At 41.2% G+C, this 24,666-nt stretch overlaps 2 protein-coding genes across 2 annotated transcripts in view; both read right to left on the minus strand.

The window, feature by feature from the left end:
• Positions 1 to 51: 51 nt before the first annotated feature.
• On the minus strand, positions 52 to 6,154 carry LOC138951889 (uncharacterized). The gene is made up of 2 exons (XM_070323450.1): positions 4,909 to 6,154; positions 52 to 1,671 (listed from the first exon to the last, which is right to left on the minus strand). Exons 1-2 carry the CDS (start codon positions 5,883 to 5,885, stop codon positions 1,662 to 1,664), a joined length of 987 nt encoding a protein of 328 aa, XP_070179551.1. The 5' UTR covers positions 5,886 to 6,154; the 3' UTR covers positions 52 to 1,661.
• A 24-nt stretch (positions 6,155 to 6,178) lies between these two features.
• LOC138951888 (girdin-like) overlaps positions 6,179 to 24,666 on the minus strand; it is a 19,786-nt gene continuing 1,298 nt past the window's right edge. Inside the window, exons 2-4 of the mRNA XM_070323449.1 lie at positions 22,741 to 22,860; positions 14,555 to 16,175; positions 6,179 to 8,068 (exon numbers count right to left, since the gene is read on the minus strand). Coding sequence (XP_070179550.1) covers positions 7,647 to 8,068; positions 14,555 to 16,175; positions 22,741 to 22,860 — 2,163 coding nt within the window. The 3' untranslated portion in view covers positions 6,179 to 7,646. The remainder of the gene's footprint in view (positions 8,069 to 14,554; positions 16,176 to 22,740; positions 22,861 to 24,666) is intronic.

A 24,666-nucleotide genomic window follows, 5' to 3' on the forward strand; every position in this document is an offset into this window, starting at 1 on the left:
CAGAAATAAAACAAAAAAATACAATTTGCAAAAGATATATAATATTGTATGGCTATACGCTCGCACCAAAGAAGTCGTTTTCTTTTATTACATGCGAAAATAGACAGGAATTTGCCAAAACTAAAAGAAAACCAACAACAAACATAATTATATGCAGCAGGTACCAAAAAAACAATAACGCAAAATCTGAAGCTATCTCTGAATCAACTGCAGTCACAAAAGGGGCACATTGGCGAAACGAATGTCCAAAGCAAGGGCTTGCAAGAGCGTATAAGGTAAACACAAGAGTCCATGCAATAGACAGGTCCCCAAAATGTTCACATGCCACAAGGGAGACACCAACCTCTACTGAGCCGTCATGACAAGGGAAACTACTGCGTAACCCTGCCACAATAAGAACATGATCCATGTACTAATCATGTCTGGAGACTTGACTCAAAAGAGAACTGACGGTACACTAAAATATTCGGAATCAAGACACAAACAAACAGGCACATAAAACGGATGTAACCGAGGTTTCAAAACTGCTCAGTACATGTGTTAGGTGTGGTGCACTCAGTCTGTGTCACCCTCTCTCTCTCTCTCTCTAACACACACACACATACACACATACACACACACACACACACACACACACACACACACACACACACACACACACACACACACACACACAGGCCAACCCCAATTATTAAGAGTTCATTTAAAAATGAGTTATCGATTAAATAGATATTAACATATGTATGTAAGAAATAATGTGGATGTGCAAAATCTTGATGTGTTTGTGTAATTTTTCAGCAGTAAAGATACTGCTTACTTGATTTACTTAATTACTGAGGTACTCATAGTACGCATTATTAGCACATTTTGCGATTCGAGAGTACAATACACAGATAATGACAAATTCTCTATACACAAAGCTGTCATTAGTCACACTGCGAACAAATCCCACAATAACAGCACCTTTAAACGGCAGCAGGATGCGGCTCACATATTTTTTGATATTTACTCCCAAAGAATGAGACTGAGTAAGCAAAAAGATGATAAACCTGATGTTGATGTGGTCTTGATGCAATCTGCAATGCACGCGTCGTCAAAACACACAAACATCAATGTCGATCTCTGCTTTTATCCTGGCATTACAAGACAAAATAATACAAAATCAGACACTGTTAATCAATTCTGTTTCATAAGCCATACAGCGCTGTAGATCCCAGATATGAATTCTGTGACATCAGCGTCCAGAACAATGCTGCAGGCTGAAGCTCTGTTCACAAGTCAGGCTGAAGGAGCACCCCGGTGAATGTAGTACGCCAGCCACCATAGAAAGTATTCTTCATGTCGTTGGAAATCACATATGCTCTCAGCCATACTTTCTGTCCAGCGTTGACATGGACTGCAGTGTGTGATGCACACATACCTTCACCAGTGGCACACAGGGAGCCAACACCCTTGACGTCCAGCATGATATACTGAGGTCTGTTTTATTGGGACAGGAAGTGACCATGAAGCAGTAACACCCTGACACTGGAGCTGTGAAGACGCCAGTCTGGTTGTTGTACCCTCCACCCACATTGGTTACGATGCAATCACAGATCAGTGTATCAGGTTGTTCAGTTGTTATCACAGAGGATAGAACGGTATGGAAGGTCACTTGTGCACTAGATTTGCCTGAAACAAGACCAGGAACATTAAGGGCTTACAAGTGAATTCAAGTTACTTCCCCTGCATTGTGACATTTGCTTCATTTAATCGAGGAGTTACCTCCCTTATTTTTTCTCTCTCCAAAGACAAGAACAATACTCCAATATTTGCCCTGAACGTCGGGAATAAACAATTAATCAAAACCATTTATTACCAATTCAGTGCCCCATATGGCTTGTTGACCAATCAGGACGGATTCTAGGTGACCCTCTAAATGTTATAACGTTCAGGCAGGGATCGACCCTTTTTGTTTATCAAGCTAAAAATTAACAAGACAAAGTAACAATTTAAATCAACAATATCAGGGTGATTTCTTCTACAGAATGACACTTCAAATGCTGACAGATAATACTCTCTTTATCTAAAAAATACCGAAAAGCGAGTTTTGTCGGTGGGTGCTTTACGGAACAGCAACGCCCATCCTCTGAGTGTGCAATGCCGACCCGCTCACTTGAAATCTAAATTATCTAAGTGCGGAAAAATCAAGTGAAATTGCGTCACTCGCTTTACGTCAAATGTATCTTTACGTCATTTCCCATCCGTCTGGAGTTGGTTCTAAATCTGTCGCTCTCTGTTCAACAAGAAAAAGCGAAGCAACCGAAACGCATGTTCAACATCACGTCAGGTGTGTTAATCTGATTGGCTGATCCAGGTCACGAGAATTCTTTGACTGACAAGCAAACTCAGGAAGTTCCCATTGCGGCTGTTCTGTCTAATTCACGGGGTCGCTTCGAAATTTCTTTTGGTCGAATTAAACGGTAATAAAACCGTTATTTCTAATAAAACCGTTATTTCTATTTATTTCTCACAAACGATATCAGCATTCGCCTAAAAGGCTCATGCTTGATATCTTTTTTCTCGACATGTCTGTTATCATTTGCTAACAGTCAGCATATTAGAAATAACTCATAATAACATGTTTGGTGGTTTGTCGTCAGACCAGCTTTTTTGTTGGTTCGAGGGGGGAGCATATCGTCTTCAGTTTCATGTTGATCGACTGAGGCCGCAAGGCCGAGGTTGATAACTATGTAACAGAAGGTGCTATGCTCCATGAGGACAAAATATGCTGGTCTGGCAACAAGTCACCAAACATCGTTTTTGTCTTCATTTTGGTAGTGCGAAAAAGTATGCACGGTGACCGACAGGGAGCGTAACTTTTAGAATGCTATTCAGGGCCCCAAAGCGCATCAGAAGTTCAAGTGATCGCGTCATATCTTTATGTGACTTCAAACGTTAACATTGCTTCGCTTTTCTTCGGTTCTAAAAATTCACAGAGCTGCAATCATCTATGCGAGGTCAGTAGCTTTTAAGCATGTACCTTTCCTTTAAGTGTTTTAAGACTGTTTGCCTAATTTGCGATTGCACAGCTTAGTTGCAAATTGACCATGAGTCGTCGCGGTAATTTTCAACATTGATTGGGTCTCTGAGAGTGAATGTATACAATCTTAGTCCTCGGAAACACAAATCCAAAGCTACGATGGTTCCACATTATAAAATAAACGGCCTGATTGGCTTTAACTTTGACAATCAACGTTTCGCCTGAAGCTCAATTTGTCACATGTGAACAGTACTGCAGTGTTTTTTGTTACCCAGCTGGTTAAATATTCTGTATACTAAGTATTGAGGAAATCTCCTGTTAAGTGTACTAAAGCCTATTTGAACGTCGTGTATATTGATTTTGTCATTAATAATTATCTTGTGCGAATCATATTTGTTGTTGTGTCTTTGATTTTGTTTGTTTGTTTGCTTAACGCCCAGCCGACCACGAAGGGCCATATCAGGGCGGTGCTGCTTTGACATTTAACGTGCGCCACACACAAGACAGAAGTCGCAGCACAGGCTTCATGTCTCACCCAGTCACATTATTCTGACACCGGACCAACCAGTCCTAGCACTAACCCCATAATGCCAGACGCCAGGCGGAGCAGCCACTAGATTGCCAATTTTAAAGTCTTAGGTATGACCCGGCCGGGGTTCGAACCCACGACCTCCCGATCACGGGGCGGACGCCTTACCACTAGGCCAACCGTGCCGGTGTGTGTCTTTGATATAAACAGGTGAATTTGGAGACAATACTCAAATACTTGCCCTGAACGTGTCCGGAACAAATGATTTCTAAACAATATACTGCATGTGCTTAGTAATAAGTAAATTTCTTGTTAAGTGCACAAAACGCTATTTAGACGTCATGTATATATTTTTGAATAACATAAGTGCGGAGGGCTTCTAAAGTGTTACACGTGGACCTGGCTATCTTTAGCAATCTCAGAAACTCAAATGCTTTATCAAAAATCATGAAGTTGAAAAAAGTATGAAAAATCGAATGTTTTGTTCATGTTTGGTAGTGAGGACGTGAGGGTTGGGTCAGGGCGGCGACAAACTTTGAGAAATCTATATGATAACACCCTCATTTCTTTTGTGGGGTTTTGACACAGTATATAATACATTTAAATGTGCTCAAATTTGGTAATGATAAGACCCGGGGTTATTGTGTTAGAACGCTTTTGGCACTAAATGTATGATAATTTTTTCTTGTATGGCTTTGACAATCCTGGATAATATTTCACATACATTTTGTTAATAACATATTATATATTGATACTTTCTATCCTTTTGTCTACACAATTATTTATCATAATAAATGCAAGGCCAAAAATTTAAAAGACGATCACATTCAAAATCAAAGCCTTTTACAGAATAACATATCCGATCACTCCCAGATAAAAATGATTGAAAACATGTTTATAAGGTACCCTACCCTTTTCTTTCCAGAGATGTCTGAATATTGCTTGACGGATCATATCCACAAAATTTAAAGTGAATCTGACCCGTGATTAAAATACACTAGTACTCAATATAGAAATAATACACAGTCCAGACGGGTTGAGCATTACGTACACCGTACACATTATCTTCTGGTTGCATAACCCTTTTGCCGAATCTGTGCTTACTCCGGATAAGTTAACTTTTTTAACGTTCTCTCTCTCTCTCTCTCTCTCTCTCTCTCTCTCTCTCTCTCTCTCTCTCTCTCTCACACACACACACACACACACACACACACACACACACACACACACACACCACACACACACACACACACACACACACACACACACACAGAGAAAGTAACCCATTCCACCCTCCCGCCCCCAACCGCGTAAATCCGACATATATCCAATGTTTTAAATTTAACAAAAAACTTACTCATTTTTTCTCTCCATTGCCGTTGTCAGAGTGTGTTCGGATGACGTCATGTCTGTGCGAAGTTGGGCGGTGTTCTGCTTCAGGTTTCCAACATCACTGCGGACAGTTCCAACATCGGCCTGCAACTTGCTCTGACCGGTGCCAAGTTTGTCTTGGCAAACTTTCAGTGTGTTCTGTTCTGTCTGAAGTTTGTCCTGTTCATTTCTCAGTGTGTTGATGTCACCCTGAAGACTGTTCAAGTCAGTATGGAGCAGCTGGTTCTCCTGACACAACAGTGAGGTTTTGTCCAGCATCCTGGCCTGGTCGCCTCTCAGTGAAGTTGTGTCATCCTCAAGTTTCTTGTCCGCTTCTCTCAGGGAGGCAACTTCTAAAAACGCCAGGTCTCGGCACAGCAGCGCGTTTTGGTTTTGCAGAGTTGTTATCAGCGTGTCGCTGTGTGTGTGCCTTGCTTGTAGCTGCTGCAATGTGGACACTAGCTCGTCATCTCTGCTGGAGGAAAAATGCCTGGGACCACTGCTAGCGTCAGTATCGGTCAGGCCGGAGCTCTCATTCGCGTCTTGTCCGGAAGCCAACACGCTGCCCATAAAGTGACGTAAAAACCGAACCAAGGGTTCTGTGAAGCTGTCGTCAGGCTGGTAGTTCAGCAACCCCCATTCCTCATTCTTCTGCAGTAGTTCTTCCAGACGACGTCGGTTTGACTCACTGATGAGGCCCTCTGCACACCCTGACGAAAGCTGACCTGTAACGCTGTCAGTGCGTCGCCGTTTCGGCCTGCCAAGTACATCGCGGGCCATTGCCACGTCAGTCTGTATAACGTCATTCATGGCCTGGGCGACGTCACGGAGGCTTGCCAGGCATTCGTCACGGGCTTCCCCGGCGTGACGCATCACTGTTCCGACAGTTTCTTCAGCACCTTCTCCGCCATCTCCACTTGTTTGGATTAAAAACAAACTCAGTAAGCTAAAAAGAATAAACATACAGAAAAGCGTGTTATCCTGCTCAGAGCGACCACTACCGCTCTATTCTGCATGGCTTGTCGATTTCACTGCCTTTGCCACGATCGGTGGATTGACGAAACTACGAGTATATGGTCTTGGTGAAAAAAGCAGTGCGTTCAGTTTCATTCTGTGAGGTCGACAGCTTGACTAAATGTTGTTATTTCGCCTTACGCGACTTGTTTCTTTTTACATTTAGTCAAGTTTTGACTAAATGTTTTAACATAGAGGGGGAATCGAGCCGAGGGTCGTGGTGTAGTGTGTGTGTGTGTGTGTGTGTGTGTGTGTGTGTGTGTGTGTGTGTGTGTGTCTGTGCGTGTGTGTGTGTAGAGCGATTCAGACTAAACTACTGGACCGATCTTTATGAAATTTTACATGAGAGTTCCTGGGAATGATATCCCCGGACGCTTTTTCGTTTTTTCGATAAATGTCTTTGATGACGTCATATCCGGCTTTTTGTAAAAGTTGAGGCGGCACTGTCACACCCTCATTTTTCAATCAAATTGATTCAAATTTTGGCCAAGCAATCTTCGACGAAGGCCGGACTTCGGTATTGCATTTCAGCTTGGTGGCTTAAAAATTAATTAATGACTTTGGTCATTAAAAATCTGAAAATTGTAAAAAAAATATTTGTTTTTATAAAACGATCCAAAATTACTTTTATTTTATTCTTCATTATGTTCTGATTCCAAAAACATATAAATATGTTATACTCGGATTACAAACAAGCTCTGAAAATTAAAAATATAAAAATTATGATCAAAATTAAATTTTCCAAATCAATTTAAAACCACTTTCATCTTATTCCTTGTCGGTTCCTGATTCCAAAAACATATAGATATGATATGTTTGGATTAAAAACACGCTCAGAAAGTTAAAACGAAGAAGGGTACAGAAAAGCGTGCTATCCTTCTCAGCGCAAGTACTACCCCGCTCTTCTTGTCAATTTCACTGCCTTTACCACGAGCGGTGGACTGACGATGCTACGAGTATACGGTCTTGCTGAAAAATTGCAGTGCGTTCAGTTTCATTCTGTGAGTTCGACAGCTTGACTAAATGTATTTTCGCCTTACGCGACTTGTTTCTTTTTACATTAATTTTAGTCAAGTTTTGGCTAAATGTTTTAACGTAGAGGGGGGAATCGAGACGAGGGTGTGGTGTATGTGTGTGTGTGTCTGTCTGTCTGTGCGTGTAGAGCGATTCAGACTAAACTACTGGACCAATCTTTATGAAATTTTACATGAGAGTTCCTGGGAATGATATCCCCGGACGTTTTTTTTTTCATTATTTCGATAAATGTCTTTGATGACGTCATATCCGGCTTTTTGTAAAAAGTTGAGGCAGTTCAGTTTCATTCTCTGAGTTCGACAGCTTGACTAAATGTTGTATTTTCGCCTTACGCGACTTGTTCTTTCTGTCTTTACACCTGTTCCTTGTCCCGTTATGCTCTCACACCGCCCCGTCCCTGCATTCACTGCTCCATCCACATCTGAATTTCGTGCCGCTGCCAGACTTGTCGATTTTACAGACGCTCCGGGGGAGGGGGGGATGTCGGGTCGCTGCGGTGGGCTACCCTCGGAAGATGACACTGCACTTCTGCTGAGTCACTTCGACGGTTAGGAGGCCGACGTCTTACCACCACGCCACTGCGCCCGTCTCAGATACTCAGCTCTGCTTCAAAAGCCATGCAACGCTGTAGGTCCCGGACATGAATTCTGTGACGTCAGCGCACATAAACAAATTTCAAACTATAGAACTGTCCTCAAGACAGTCAGGCTGAAGGAGCATCCCGGTGAATGTAGTACACCAGCCACCATACAAAGTGCTTCCACCAAACGTTCTCAGAAATACTGTCTGTCCAGCGTTGACATGGACTGCAGCGTGTGATGCACACATACCTTCTCCAGTAGCACACAGAAACCCAACACGCTTGTCGTCCAACATGATCTCAAGACAGCCCTTTATACTGAGATCTGTCTTATAGGGACAGGAAGTGACCATGAAGCAGTAACACCCTGACACAGAAGCTGTGAAGACGCCAGTCAGGTTGTTGTACCCTCCACCCACACTGGTGATGATGTCATCACAGATCAGTGTATCCGTTTGTAAAGTTGTTTTCTTAGAGGATAGTATGGTATGGAAAGCCACCTGTGCGCTGGATTTGCCTGAAACAAGACCGGGACGTAGGTATATCAATCTGGGTGTGACCCCAGCCAAAATATACATAACATAACGCATTAAAAACATGGTGTGCCTCCAACGGTATTTGCTTTTTTGTTTTCAAAGGATGATTTTACGGTATTTGTGCAAAATTAGGATAATATATTCGCTATTTAAATTTCCCGTGTTTGGTGACCCCCCCCCCCCTCTCTCTCTCTCTCTCTCTCTCTCTCTCTCTCTCTCTCTCTCTCTCTCTCTCTCTCTCTCTCTCTCTCTCACACACACACACACACACACACACACACACACACACACACACACATAGAGACACAGTCATAAAAAAACAGATAACATATAAACATATATATACAAACACATATACACATATGGGAATGTCGCTAAACCTGGAACAGTTAAGGAGAAACAGCCGTACCAGACAAAAAAAATATTATTGCAAAGCGTTTTTTATATTGTCACATACTAGACTCTATCAGTAAACAAACGAACAACATAAGATAAAATAAAAGTCACACAACTCATCAAACTGACCATTATAAAAATTTCTGCATTTGTTCCAGGTTGGACGCATGGGTGTGTAAAGTGGAACACTGTGTTGAGTCAAACTCGGAACACATGCAAAAACACACTGACTCTCTTTCTAGCTCTGTCTGTGTCTCACACACACATATATACACCCACACACTCTCAATCACACGCACACAATTACACATTGCCACACACACAAGATAAATTCATACGTCATAACATTTTGATTTAGCCATCTTATTTAAATGTCTGTTTTTCCACATAACATTGGATTTTTACCAAAGAAATAGTAAATTTGATAACAATTAATGCCTCAAATGTGAAAAAAATATAAATAAGGGCTAGGTCTAAACAAATCGGATAAAAAAACCTGTTTTTGTAAAACATGAAAAAAGAAGCTAAGAAACGATTTTTCACTCAATGTCCTTTTGTTTTCTACTTTCAGTGCAGTCCTCGTGTGATCAATGCCGTGTGTATACTGCTGGCACTGTATAATGTTCAAAGGGGTGTTGGTGCCACATAAGAAGCAGTACCAAGATATTTCGCAGCATAAAAGTCGTGACAGGAACACCAAATGTTCTTGATGCGCAACGCAAACCCATTTCCCCGTTTCTGACAGCCGACAACGCGCAGCCCATTTCTTCGGGTAGCCACCGTCCGGGTCCCAAAATACTGTAAAACAAATCAATCAACCATTCAATAAAAGGTATAGAAGGAAAAAATACAATAAAACTGAAAAGAGAATTGAGTACGTGACTAAAACGGTTCTATGCTAAATGCCCCCCGGACAACTGCCCCCCTCCCCCCCCCCCCCCGGACAACAGTACTGCCCCCCGGACAACAGTACTGCCCCCTGGACATTTGCCCGCCTAGGACAATTGCCCCCCGTGACAATGAATTGCCCCCCATTCTTGTCTGTATGTTTAGCGAGTTATCAAGTGTTGTATTGTTGTCTAGAGGGTATTCATAGGTAATGGAAGTCTATAATTTGTTTTCTCAACGATATCTATATAATGCTTCCTGGTTTGAATACACACACACACACTAACACACACACACACGCGCGCGCGCGCGCGCGCGCAAACACACACACACACACACACACACACATATATATATACACACACACTCACACACATATAGACACATCTACTATATAATACTGGTAGGATTTTCGGTGGTTTTTCGATTCCTGTGACCAAACCGCGCGGATTTGTGCCTTCTCCTTCGGTTGCTATGCCAACGTGACCCAGGAAATCGATTCCGCTAGGTCCCGACTTCCAATTTTGTCCACGAACAAAGTTTGAAGAGGTTTGTCTCGCAAATTTGAGCAGACAACAGTGAACTTTGACCTGAACTTTGACATCGCGGCGAAAGAGATCTGTGATTGGTTCTTCTTCAACTTTCGGTTCGACTAAACACGCGACCGCACCTCAGACGAACCTAGCTGTGTGTTTTATTTCTCTACCCCAGACGAACCTAAAATAATAAGAAGATAGATAGATCTGTTTATCTGTTAATGGAACTCCAAAATATTCCATAGATTTGTTTACTAAATAGTTCGAAACATTATCACCTGATAAGTCGCCGTATAACCTTATAGGTTCCAGCGACTAAATATTTTCCCCCGGTGCAACCATAGACATGTACGTCATCATGATCTCCCCTTAATTTGACCGTTATTTTGGCTGTCTTAGTGAAATGGTAAGATATATCTCTATGTTTTTTACATGTAAGTGTTCGGAAAAAATACAGTTATAGCAGTTATGTACAAAAATAAGCAGCATATGCTCTTTTCGCCAAAGTAAAGTCCTTTTTTCTTCTGGTTTCTTATATGTGTCACAGCACACCGCAAGCTTTTAGGCGAATAGCAAGTGAGTGGTATATATATATCATCAATTTTATAGTAGGTAACGGTGTAAATTAGTTGCCATGTTCATGTCCTTTATACGTTTTCCATATTCCATATGTGTCATTTAATTGTGTGTTGCTTGATGCCATGTATGTATGTGTGTGTGTGTGTGTGTACATGACTTTAAATAAGCATGGATTGGATGTGTGCACTCGATTGTGTGTGTGAACCATGTATATATTTTCTGTTGTCAATTACATATGTTATACTATGCGTTTGAATCATTAAGTATTTTAGACGTCATACTTTTTTTCGTATCTTCACGATGGCTTTTTACCCGTTTAAATTTTAATGCTTCCAACTTTCAAAGCGCTGCACGGCTGGGAAGAGATGCGCACTTTTATCACTGTTGTTCATGTAGACGTAATCATGGATTTATGCAAACGTCATACCTGCTGTATTTTATTTTGTTTGTTTGTATAGTCGCGTGCGGTCGCGCAGTCTTTTTGGTCAGTTCCGATTACCTCCCATTGATGCGAAAACCTATATGACTGTTTTTTGTTATTTTTCTCTCTGTTAATTCACCAGTGGCTATGTAACATGTGTTACAGAATTGCACCGGTGTAAGGGTTAACATTTTATTTTTCACCAAGAGAATATAATTCATTATATGCGGGATAATGTGCGGGGGGGGGGGGGGGTGCAAACAACATTTTCACAACCTTATAGGTTCCAGCGACTAAATATTTTCCCCCGGTGCAACCATAGACATGTACGTCATCATGATCTCCCCTTAATTTGACCGTTATTTTGGCTGTCTTAGTGAAATGGTAAGATATATCTCTATGTTGTTCACATGTAAGTGTTCGGAAAAAATACAGTTATAGCAGTTATGTACAAAAATAAGCAGCATATGCTCTTTTCGCCAAAGTAAAGTCCTTTTTTCTTCTGGTTTCTTATATGTGTCACAGCACACCGCAAGCTTTTAGGCGAATAGCAAGTGAGTGGTATATATATATCATCAATTTTATAGTGGGTAACGGTGTAAATTACTTGCCATGTTCATGTCCATTATACGTTTTCCATATTCCATATGTGTCATTTAATTGTGTGTTGCTTGATGCCATGTATGTATGTGTGTGTGTGTGTGTGTGTGTGTACATGACTTTAAATAAGCATGGATGTGTGCACTCGATTGTGTGTGTGAACCATGTATATATTTTCTGTTGTCAATGTTGTCAATGTTGTCAATTACATATGTTATACTATGCGTTTGAATCATTAAGTATTTTAGACGTCATACTTTTTTTCGTATCTTCACGATGGCTTTTTACCCGTTTAAATTTTAATGCTTCCAACTTTCAAAGCGCTGCACGGCTGGGAAGAGATGCGCACTTTTATCACTGTTGTTCATGTAGACGTAATCATGGATTCATGCAAACGTCATACCTGCTGTATTTTATTTTGTTTGTTTGTATAGTCGCGTGCGGTCGCGCAGTCTTTTTGGTCAGTTCCGATTACCTCCCATTGATGCGAAAACCTATATAAGAAGATAGATAGATCTGTTTATCTGTTAATGGAACTCCAAAATATTCCATGGATTTGTTTACTTAATTTTTAAAAGATAAGTTCGAAACATTATCACCTGATAAGTCGCCGTATAACCTTATAGGTTCCAGCGACTAAATATTTTCCCCCGGTGCAACCATAGACATGTACGTCATCATGATCTCCCCTTAATTTGACCGTTATTTTGGCTGTCTTAGTGAAATGGTAAGATATATCTCTATGTTTTTTACATGTAAGTGTTCGGAAAAAATACAGTTATAGCAGTTATGTACAAAAATAAGCAGCATATGCTCTTTTCGCCAAAGTAAAGTCCTTTTTTCTTCTGGTTTCTTATATGTGTCACAGCACACTGCAAGCTTTTAGGCGAATAGCAAGTGAGTGGTATATATATATCATCAATTTTATAGTAGGTAACGGTGTAAATTACTTGCCATGTTCATGTCCATTATACGTTTTCCATATTCCATATGTGTCATTTAATTGTGTGTTGCTTGATGCCATGTATGTATGTGTGTGTGTGTGTACATGACTTTAAATAAGCATGGATGTGTGCACTCGATTGTGTGTGTGAACCATGTATATATTTTCTGTTGTCAGTTACATATATGTTATACTATGCGTTTGAATCATTAAGTATTTTACACGTCATACTTTTTTTCGTATCTTCACGATGGCTAAAAATTTTAATGCTTCCAACTTTCAAAGCGCTGCACGGCTGGGAAGAGATGCGCACTTTTATCACTGTTGTTCATGTAGACGTAATCATGGATTCATGCAAACGCCATACCTGCTGTATTTTATTTTGTTTGTTTGTATAGTCGCGTGCGGTCGCGCAGTCTTTTTGGTCAGTTCCGATTACCTCCCATTGATGCGAAAACCTATATGACTGTTTTTTGTTATTTTTCTCTCTGTTAATTCACCAGTGGCTATGTAACATGTGTTACAGAATTGCACCGGTGTAAGGGTTAACATTTTATTTTTCACCAAGAGAATATAATTCATTATATGCGGGATAATGTGCGGGGGGGGGGGGGGGGGGGGGGGTGCAAACAACATTTTCACAAGCACATAACCAACAAAATGACATCGCATGCGCAGCACACAAAGTGCGTAGCACGGGTACCACTAGTACACATAAATACTGTAAACACCCAGACAAAGACAAAGTGACAGACATACACACAGACAAACCGACACAGACACTTGCACGCCCACACTTACGCCCGCATTTACACCAGCAAACACACACACACACACACACACACACACACACACACACACACACACACACACACACACACACACACACACACACACACTCTTATTGAAGTGAACGGCTTTTGCAAAAACTTGCACGAAGAGTGGTGAGAAAAAAATTGGGGGGCAGGTGTCCGGGGGGCAGTTGTCCTCCCTCGGTGGGGGGGGGGCAGGTGTCCGGGGGGCAATTGTCCTAGTAGGGCAATTGTCCGGAGGGGGGGGGGGGGGCAGTTGTCGGGGAACAATTATCCAGGGGGCAATTAGCCTGCCACGGACTAAAAACACCAGTGTTCACTTTATCGTTTGATGAGGGTAAGATGGAACAGAATGCGTCAAAGCTGGAACACTGTTCCATGTTTGCCTCTATATGTGTTCCAGCATAGCCGCATGGCACCTGCATGGATTTCGACTTTAGCTGTAGGATACATGTGACGTTTCCAATCTTTTTTCCCCGTTCATAGTGTAACACATTGATGTAGGTTTGTAATAGCAATCAACATTTTATGTGAACGTATATAGATAAAGAGTAATAAAACGAATTCTAGACAATAGAAATAAGAAGAAGAAGGGAGAAAAGTTAAAAAAACGTACCTCTTCTTTGGTTTTGCCGCAGTTGCCATTTTTCTTTTTGCAATACCATCGGGAGGGGTCACTAGACATTTCTGCTAAAAAAAAATTCATGAATTGTTTCCCGTTGACCGCATATTGAGGTGTTCCAAGTTAGCCGACTGTTCCGGGATTGGCGACTTTCCCTTACATAGGGTGTCTAAAAAAAAGTACCCACAAAGACATTGAAATATCAGTACCGAGAAATGGAAAAACTAATATGTAAGCTGATACGCTAATATGTACCCCAGACCAAGAAACCTACAACAACTGAAGGCCAACATTCTAAGAGAAATCCAGAACATTCCACAGGAAACATTCCGAGATGTAATGAACAATATGGCAATGAGGATGCAGTCTGTCATTGGTAAACGGGGTGGCTACATTGATCACGTGGTGTGAAGAAACAGACGATCTCAACTGAAAGCTTTGAACCGGGGACAAAACTTCTATGAACTGACTACAATATCTTGCAAAAATGATTTCAATAAAGTTCCTGACATGTCTGTAGTGTTGAAAGAAAATCGGGTACTTTTTGTTGAGACACCCTGTATACACACACACACACACACACACACACACACACACACACACACACACACACACACACACACACACACCTTCCTCATGGCAAGTATCAAGTGTATTGATGGATACGTACTCATTTTATTTTCCAAAATGGTCATCGCAGTCTTTGCCTTCGTCAGATTGTCTCCGGATAACTTCATGTCTGTGCAAAGTTGGGCAGTGTTCTGCTTCAGGGTTCCAACATCACTGCGAACGATCCCAACATCGGCCTGCAGCTTGTTCTGACTGGTTCCAAGTTTGTTCTGAGCAGCTTTCAGTGTATTCTGTTCTGTCTGAAATTTGACATGTGCAGCGATCATGGTGTTCTGTTCTGTCTGAAGTTTGTCCTGGCCGGCTTTCAGTGTGTTCTGTTCTGTCTGAAGTTTATCATTTGAAGCTTTTAGTGTGATCTGTTCGGTCTGAAGTTTGTCCTGTGCAGCTTTCAGTGTGTTCTGTTCTGTCTGAAGTTTGTCCTGTGCAGCTTTCAGTGTGTTCTGTTCTGTCTGAAGTTTGTCCTGTGCAGCTTTCAGTGTGCTCTGTTCTGTCTGAAGTTTGTCCTGGCCAGCTTTCAGTGTGTTCTGTTCTGTCTGAAGTTTGTCCTGTGCAGCTTTCAGTGTGTTCTGTTCTGTCTGAAGTTTGTTCTGGCCAGCATTCATCGCGTTCTGTTCTCCCTGAAGTCTGTTAGCGTCAGCCTGAAGACTGATCAAGTCAGTACGGAGCTGCTGGTTCTCCTGACACAACAGTGAGGTCTTGTCTTCGAAGTTTCGCAGTGTGCTGACATCATCTTGAATCTTGTTGCCCTGGTCTCTCAGTGACATCATTTCTTTCTTCAAAGCAGTGACGTGAGCAAGGAGCGCGTCGTTTCTGTCGTGGACAAAAACCAGGTCTCTGCCGAGAAGTGTGTTCTGGGCTTGCAGCGTCGTTACCAACTGTTCGCTGTTCGTGAACCTTTCTGACAGCTGATCCACTGTGGACGACAAAGCATCTTCTTTGTTCCCTTTAGATACAAAGTCATCGTTGGAGGTCCCGGTCTTGTCTTCGTGTAGGTCCTGGTTGTCGCCCTTGCCCATGAAGTTACGTATCGACCAAACTAAGGGTTCTCTGAAGATTCCAGCAGGTTGGAAATTTAGCAAATCCCCATTCCCCTTCTTCTGCAGTAGTTCTTCCAAACGACGTCGGCTTGGCTCACTGATGACGCCCTCTGTACACCCTGACGACTGCTGACCTGTTAGGCTGTCAGAGTGTCGCTGTTTTACTCTGCTCAGTGCATCGCGGGCCATTGCGAAATCGGTCTGTATGGCGTCGTTCATGGCCTGTGTGACGTCACGGAGGCTTGCAAGGTTTTCGTCGCGGGTTTGTCCGGCGTGACGCATCAAAGTGGCGTATCGGACGTGGATGTCGTGTTCTCTGGCTCTCCGCTCCTGTCCCAGCTTGTTCTCCTGTTCCGACAGTTTCTTCAGCACCTTCTCCACCATCTCCACTTGGTCGACGTCGGGGTTTGTGGCTGGTTGTTCCTTGCCGTCAGCAGCAGGCTTGGTGTTCACCCCAGACACTCGGGCTTTCTTGCAAATCTTGTCGTGCGTTCTTTGACAGCGTGAACAGAAGTAGGTCAAACACTCGGCGCACGTGTGTTTGGCGTCATGACCTTCCTCACAAAGGTCACACTGCTGAGATTGGATCGCCCGCTTTTCATCGTGATATAGATTAACGTTGCCCTGAAAAAAAGAAGGTAAAGCCATACGACTGAGGGATTTACACAAAAAAGCGCAAGAGCAATAGTTATTTTTCTTCTTTTACCTTTACTCGTAGTGAAGTGAATTCTTGAATTCTGTTTCTTTTTTATTTACAGCTAACAGCACTTGCAACTTGTATCTGGTCTACTCACTGGTGAACAAGCTCTCAGAAATCAATAAACTGGTTTAAAACATCATTATAAAATCAATGCGACCACAGCACATACAAAAAGAAGGAGAGACGAAGCCAGAGAGAGACAGAGAAAGATTGAGAGAGAGGCAGACAGAGAATGAAAGAGAGAGACAGAAGACAGAACAAATCGCTTAAAGCGATATTAAAACATTCAGTCAATCTGTAAGCATCAAACAAAAAGATCAACTCCAAAAACACAGTCATCGGAGAGACTATATTCAGATAGTCTTGGCTAACCATACTCGAAGACGGGTCACGCTCGTCTCCGCGCGTTTTTAAAGTAAACATAATATATTTGCTCGAATACAGGAGAAGACGAGCAATACAATGCAATAATATTTTATTCTGTAAGTGAAAAATCGTTGTTAATGACTTCTCTTCTTCTTCTGCGTTCGTGGGCTGAAACTCCCACGTACACTCGTGTTTTTTGCACGAGTGGAATTTTACGTGTATGACCGTTTTTTACCCCGCCATTTAGGCAGCCATACGCCGTTTTCGGAGGAAGCATGCTGGGTATTTTTGTGTTTCTATAACCCACCGAACATGGATTACAGGATCTTTTTCGTGCGCACTTGGTCTTGTGCTTGCGTGTGCACACGGGGGTGTTCGGACACCGAGGAGAGTCTGCACACAAAGTTGACTCTGAGAAATAAATCTCTCGCCGAACGTGGAGACGAACTCACGCTGACAGCGGCCAACTGGATACAAATCCAGCGCGCTACCGACTGAGCTACATCCCCGCCCGTTTTTAATGACAACTTTAATGAACAAACTAATAGACTAATTTTTAAGCTTCCGAGCTGAAATGCGATCCCAAAGTCCGCACTGAGTCAAAGGTTGATTGACCAAAATTTAAATCAATTTGGTTGAAAAATGAGGGCGTGACAGTGCGGCCTCAACTACCACTAAAAGTCGGATATGACGTCATCAAAGACATTTATAGAAAACATGAAAAAAACTATCTGGGGATCCTATACCCAGGAACTTTCATGTCAAGTTTCATGAAGATCGGTCAAGCAGTTTTGTCTGAATCGCTCTGCACACACACACACACACACACACACACACACACACACACATACGCACACACACATATATATATATCAGGGCCGGACTACCGGGGGGGTTATGGGGGTTGCGCAACCCCCCCCCCCCCCCCCCTAGCCTAAACATGTACCTTACTTATTTAATTTTTTTTTTTATTATTGCTTATTTTATGCCGTTTCATGCAAGGAGCGACCATTTTCCTATCTCAGAATATGACCTACCCGTCAGCTTCAGGGGGCTTCGCCCCCTGACCCCCACAACGAGGGGGAGGGGGGGGGTTCTAGGGTTTCCGGACCCCCCCAGCCAAAAAATAAAAATATTGAATGAGGTATGCATTTCTTTATTTTACATTGAGTTTCAATTTTTGGGGTATTAATCAGTGACAAAATCTGCTGCCTGAAACTGGTAATGATCATCCTCAGAATGCACCAGATTGCACCATTTTGCATCCTTTTTTTCAAAATTTTCCGGGGGGGCATGCCCCCGGACCCCCCTAGCAAGCTAGGCGCTTCGCGCCGTCGGCTCGGCGCTTCGCGCCTTCACACCCATATCTTCACAATATACTTTTGAAAAACACCAGTAATAAAATGAACTGATCCGCCCCTGCCGCCAGGGGGGACATCCCCCTGGTCCACCACTGGCAACCCCCCCCCCCCTCCTCTTCGCCTAGTCCGGCCCTATATATATGTCACACGCTTTCCTTCTTTGCCACTACTAAAGCAAACGTGTGCAAGATTGTATGTTACGCGCTTTGGAGCATGTGCAAGAACGGATTCAAACTCGAAATCGTCCCCCCAAAAACCCCAAAATGCACACACGACTTTTATTTTTCCTGCTGTTATCGTTTCTTCTCTTTACAAATTCTTCAACGCTCAGAATACTGAAAACGGCATCCCAGACGACAGTACTGTTTCCATACGCGAATTTAGCTGCCCTTGGAAAGTGGCTCGCTCAGGAGGCCTGTTAGTCTGACACTATAAGGACAGAGTTGTGAACATAGATGACAAAGATCCCGGAAAGAACAAACATTTCGCGGATGCAGACACAGAAAGACGTCATGAAGATTGCGATGCTTCAAAAGATACAGACTGTGACGATGACTGTGACGTCATTCACATATTCCGAGATGTCATTTATAGTTGTTCGGTCACTTTCGTCAAAAAGTAGATCTCTCCACAATGGCTGCTCCTGTGTTTAGGTTTATCAAGCGTGAGTACGCAAAACGTGTTTGTTCTCTCCTCTGTTGAAGCTGTGAGACATAATCGCCATTACGAGCTAGTCGTGTGACAGAGAGTTTTCTTGCACACTCGACTGCTGCTGTTTCACTCCGGCTAAAGCCGTCGTGAAACATCTACAGTCTTAGTCACCTGGCTGGCTATAGTGGAAAGGTTACTTTTGGTGGTCACATTAGATATTATGTTTTTTGGAAAGTTCGTTTTATTTGCAGCCACAGTTCGGTAAACGACAAATGGCTAAACCCAACCACCTAAGAATGAGAAGCGTTTTTGTAACATGACCCATATTCTGCAAAAATGCAGCCATGACGCAGGGGGTAGGTTACAAAAAACCGTCATGTACCGCTTGACTGCATACGGATATAAGAAAATTATACCTTAAACGAAAGCTACAGATTTTTGCCATCAGACAGCAAGTAAAGGCAGTCGTCCTTGGCTGGCGTGTTCACAAAATGCCTATTCGTATACACAGTTTTATTTTTAACAACATCTGTATATTATGCGGACGACAAAACAGGAAATGCCATTTTCTCAATCGATATGTATAGCTAACTGAACGCCTGGTTGAAACCGCAATCAAAAACATCTTGAAAATTGTTTATTCTCACAGCTAGAATTATTTTACATCAACAATTGTTAATTTACCGAGGAAAACAACAGTCACATAAGATACATAATGGATGATTTTGAATCAACTCCGAAAACCGAACCGGGTCGAAGCAAAAAAGAGTTTACACATACACAGGCTTGAAAAAGGATAATTTGGTTCAATCTGTTAGATTTTTACCCATAACGTTAAAGATCAGCTTAATATAAAAGGAAAGTGATCATTGTAAAAGGATTTTGCTATCGCAAAATAATTCAACTTCCGGTTTTACCACATGGCGTCCATAATATTATCAATTTATTACATAGCGTGCATTTGTCAGAAATTATACTAAATGTTAGAAGCGATCTTAAAGTGAAAGTAACGTTTAATAAAAGTATGCGCATTTATTTATTGATTGATATATGACTAAAATAATGGACATGTAATTTAAACGTACAAAACGACATTTTGTACACTACCTCTCTGAAAAAAAAGCGACTATGACCGACCGATATGTATGTGTAAATTAGGTCATTGTTAGTGATGAAAACGGGTTTTCTTTAAAAGATAACACGCAAACTGTGAAGTTCAAGCCCATAAATGATTTTAGTACGACTTCTTCAAAACAGGTCTGTTTTTCACTCCACCAGTTTCAGTTTTAATAAAATATATGTATAGCTCTCATTTTCAAAAAAAACTTATCTGCAATTCACTTAACCAAATACACAATGAACCCAGAAGGTATTAGAGTGAGACACTTTACAGTGAAATATGTTATGATTCCCCTTATTTCAAAATATATGCATTTTAATTGGCAGACACGATTCACGTCGTTGGTACGTGTCCTCTGGTGAGGCAACCGTTAGCATTTTTTGTCGTAAAAATTGACATTTTTAAACATAAATCATGGACAAAAAACTAATTCTACAAAAAGTGCAGGTTTTCTTGGTATAGTCAGTTAAAGCATCTTAAAATTCAAGAAATTGTGCAATTACGTGTATGTATTTGAAATGGCAGAAAATATTGAATGAAAGTGATTTTTGACTGATTGAAACCCTACCCCCACTAACAAAATGTGCCCTGAGATTAGGGGTGTTAGTTGAAGATGAATGAATAATGGCTATGGTTTTCCCCTAAAGTATTCAAAACCTAAACATATACATAGGCAAGATGTTCTACATTAACACAATTAACTTTTTAAACATATATACATATGCTTAGTACACGATACTTCCGGTTTTCCTACCGGATGACTTATACATTTAGGGGGTAAACACTTTATCGTAGAAAAAGCTTTATTTTCAAAAAGTGCAAGTAATTATTAAAAATCATACATAATATTTATATATTGGAGTTAATTTTCCTTCGAAAGTCATTTGTTTCAAGTGGCAGACAATGTCAGTTGGAGAGTTACATGTACGTAAAGTGTATAACTGTTGTCTGTGATTAGTGCATTGTGTACACATTGGCACCATTTGATCCTAAATGCTAAACGATGTCGTGATCATACCACAGTTTTAGGATAATTTACATCGCATAGTTCCGGTAGCGTCAGTGCTGTTATCTGAGATAGTAACGTTTTACATGGTTTCACGTTCAGTGGTGAACGTAACGTGTGGTTTAACAAAATTACTTGCACATACAATAGTGAAGTCTGTCTGTGTGTCTTTGTTTGTGTGTTTGTCTATGTCTGTCTGTGTGTTCGTCTGTTTGTCTCTCCCTCTGTCTGTCTATCTCTTTCTCTCTGTGTCTTTGTCTGTCTGTCTGTGTGTCTCTCTCACTCTCTCTCTCTCTCTCTCTCTCTCTCTCTCTCTCTCTCTCTCTCTCTCTCTCTCTCTCTCTCTCTCTCTCTCTCTCTCTCTCTCTCTCTCTCTGCGAGGTAGGTGCACTTAAAGAGAAAGCAATACAGAAAGAAATGCATTTCTCTACCAAGAATGAAGTTTGTCTGTCTGTGTGTTTGTGTGCGTGTTTTTTTGGTTGCGTAAGTGTTTCTCTATAAGCATCTCTACGTCTTTGTTTGTGTACATACGTGCGTGCGTGCATGTGTGGGGGTTTCTGTGTCGGTTTGTCTCACTGTGTCGGTATGTTTGTGTATGTCTTTGTGTGTGTGTGTGTGTGTGTGTGTGTGCGCGTGTGTGTGTATGAGTGCGTGCGTGTGCGTGTGTGTGTGTGTGTGTGTGTGTGTGTGTGTGTGATTGCAATTATTCCTCCTTTTTACATTTAGTCAAGTTTTGACTAAATGTTTTAACGTAGAGCGGTGAATCGAGACGAGGGTCCTGGTGTATGTGCGTGTGTGTGTCTGTGTGTGTGTGTGTGTGTGTGTGTGTGTGTGTGTGTGTGTGTAGAGCGATTTAGACTAAACTACTGGACCGATCTTTATGAATTTGACATGAGAGTTCCTGGGTATGATATCCCCAGAAGAGTTTTTCAGTTTTTTGATAAATGTATTTGATGACGTCATATCCGGCTTTTCGTGAAAGTTGAGGCGGCAATATCACGCTCTCATTTTTCAACCAAATTAGTTGAAATTTTGGTAAAGTAATTTTCGACAAAGCCCAGACTTCGGTATTGCATTTCAGTTTGGTGGCTTAAAAATTAATTGATGACTTTGGTCATTAAAAAACTGAAAATTGTAAAAAAAAAAATTTGTTTTATAAAACGATCCAAATTTACGTTCATCTTATTTTCCATCATTTTCTGATTCCCAAAACATATAAATATGTTATATTTGGATTAAAAACAAGCTCTAAAAATTAAAAATATAAACAATATTATCAAAATTAAATTTTCGAAATCAATTTAAAAACACTTTCAGCTTACTCCTTGTCGGTTCCTGATTCCAAAAACATATAGATATGATACGTTTGGATTAAAAACACGCTCAGAAAGTTAAAACGAAGAGAGGTACAGAAAAGCGTGCTATCCTTCTCAGCGCAACTACTACCCCGCTCTTCTTGTCAATTTCACAAAAACAAACAGATAATGACGTCATTTTAAGTGGCACAAACGTGTACATGAATGCCTTCCCTTTCGAATGATTTACAGTTATATAATTTCTGTCAAGCGGTTTAAGTTTTATGTCCGTTTTATGAACCCAACCCTCAAAACAAGAATAGTAACGCCAAAGAAGGAAAACATATACACAAACCAAGGTTTTTCTCACCGGTGGTTTGGAATATTGCCCCAAAACTTTCGATTTAGTGTTGTGGTGTTAAAATCTATCAGAAAAAAGTGTTTGCTAACGTGACGCCAAAAAGTAACCAAAACGGTCCTTAGCCGACTGACTATCTCGTGTGCAAGAAAACTCTCTGTCACACGACTAGCTCGTAATAGCGGGTAATATATATTATCTATATAGAGATTACAACACGAGTGGGTTTTTATATGGCTTGTATTTCAGTCAAGACCCGGCGGATGAATATCAAGGGACTCACGTGAGTTAGACTGAGACATACAGAAAGACAAAGAGATTGGTTGATTTACCTGTAAACGGGACACACCACCAGGAGGTAGAGGGGTGGGGGTACGACAGGTGGGACAGATGATACTGACAGGTGTAGCTTTTTGACTCTTCTTTCCATCCTCCTCGCTGAGGTTCGGAGACTGAACAAAGCAAACCACATGAGACTGATTAAAGCAAAGTAAATCGTTCTTGATTCCAGCAAGTTGATCAATTTGTTTTTCGAGCGTATAAAGGAATTTTATTAGCGTGCAGTTCTAAACAATCGATTCAAAATCAAATTTTCACAACAAAATGATTGAAACAGCCTTTTTCCACTACCCTTGTCCAGAAAGAACAGTAGTTTCCAATGACTACTTTTAAATTGTGCGAAAAGATGTCTGTTGTTACCACATTATTTTCTCACACAACATTTGCAGTACCCTTGCATCCCTATCCTTGCATACTTGTGTCATTCACCCCCTTTTCTCTTTTGGTGACCGTTACACTTGAATGTGTCCAACGTTTTAAAAAATAAACTGTTATGACAGCCGTGTTCCAGTTCCCAGAGTAAACAGTTGTTTGTAAAGATTAATTTTACATTCTGTGTTTGTTATTTTCGCAGTAATTCTCTCTCAACTTTAGCTGTGCCCTTGTATCCTGTCATTCACCCGCTTTTCCCTTTGTTGACCTTGACATCTGTATACAGTTGTGTATATAAACTGAGCAAAACAATTATTGCACCCATTTTCGTACCCCAACTGAAACATTCATTGCCGTGTCATTTCATTCAAACTTGATATGCCATTAAAGGCCCTTCACTTGGCTACCGGGCACACTTTTCAGATTTAAAGATTTCTTTTGTAGGTATCACGTGACCGCCGCCGAAGTCAGGGTATCCCCAAAATCGACCTGACAAAAACGTAATGTACCAAATAAAAAATCGAAAATAAAATCAGAATAGGCTTAACTTTGCAACGTTTACAAACGAGGAAAAAGCCAAATCATGTATCTATCCAGAACAGGTTGTTTTGCTTTGCTATCTTGCGTATCTCTTGTGTTATGTCATTTCTACTGATGCAGGTGTGGAACGCACGAGCAGTAGAAAACGAGGTTTTTGTGTCCATTTTGAGGGGTACCAGGACAAAAAGCGCTATATTTCAGCAATGCCTGAAGAGATTGATTCAAAACTTTCAGGATCTTAAGTCTACATACGTGACGTACGTCGAGTAAAATTTCGCATCGTTACATATATTTGTTGAGATGATATGCAATCTTCCGGAAAATGTTTTAAAACGTGTCATAAGTTTAAAAGTTAACTTTTAAAAAAATCATGACTTTGCCTGTGTACAGACAAATAAATGTTACAAATACTGCCAAAGTTTCATATAAATACAATCACTAGTTTACATTTCCTAGTCTTGTAAACACGATCAAATATTTTTGAAGGATTGCAGTGCGACAGCCATGTCCAGTCATCCGTGACCGCAGCATGTTTTGAGAGGCATTCAGCGATAACCGCTGTCAATAGCAAACAGCCTGAACGTTCAATTTGTTCTTGTGTGTTTACATGTCCGTCAGTCGTCATACTCAAATGAAACTTTGGCAGTTCTTGTAACAACCATTTGTCTGTATGCAAAGTCATGAACTTTTAGGATGTAAATTCACAAACCTGTGACGGGTTTAAAAACATTTTCCGGTAGAGTGCATAACATCTGAGTACAAGCATGTAGTGATCCAAATATTCACCCAGGGTAAGTCTCGTATGTAGACTTTAGCTCCTAAAAGTTTTGAATCAATCCATTTAGGCATTGCTGAAATAAAGCGCTTTTTGTCATGATACCCCTCAAAATGGACGCAAAATCCTCTCGTTTTTTACTGCTCCTGCGTTCCACACCTGCAACAGTAGAAATGACATAACACAAGACATACGCAAGATAGCAAAACAAAACAACCTGTTCTGGATAAAT

The sequence above is a fragment of the Littorina saxatilis genome, linkage group LG17, assembly GCF_037325665.1.
Source record: "Littorina saxatilis isolate snail1 linkage group LG17, US_GU_Lsax_2.0, whole genome shotgun sequence".
NCBI lineage: Eukaryota > Metazoa > Mollusca > Gastropoda > Littorinimorpha > Littorinidae > Littorina > Littorina saxatilis.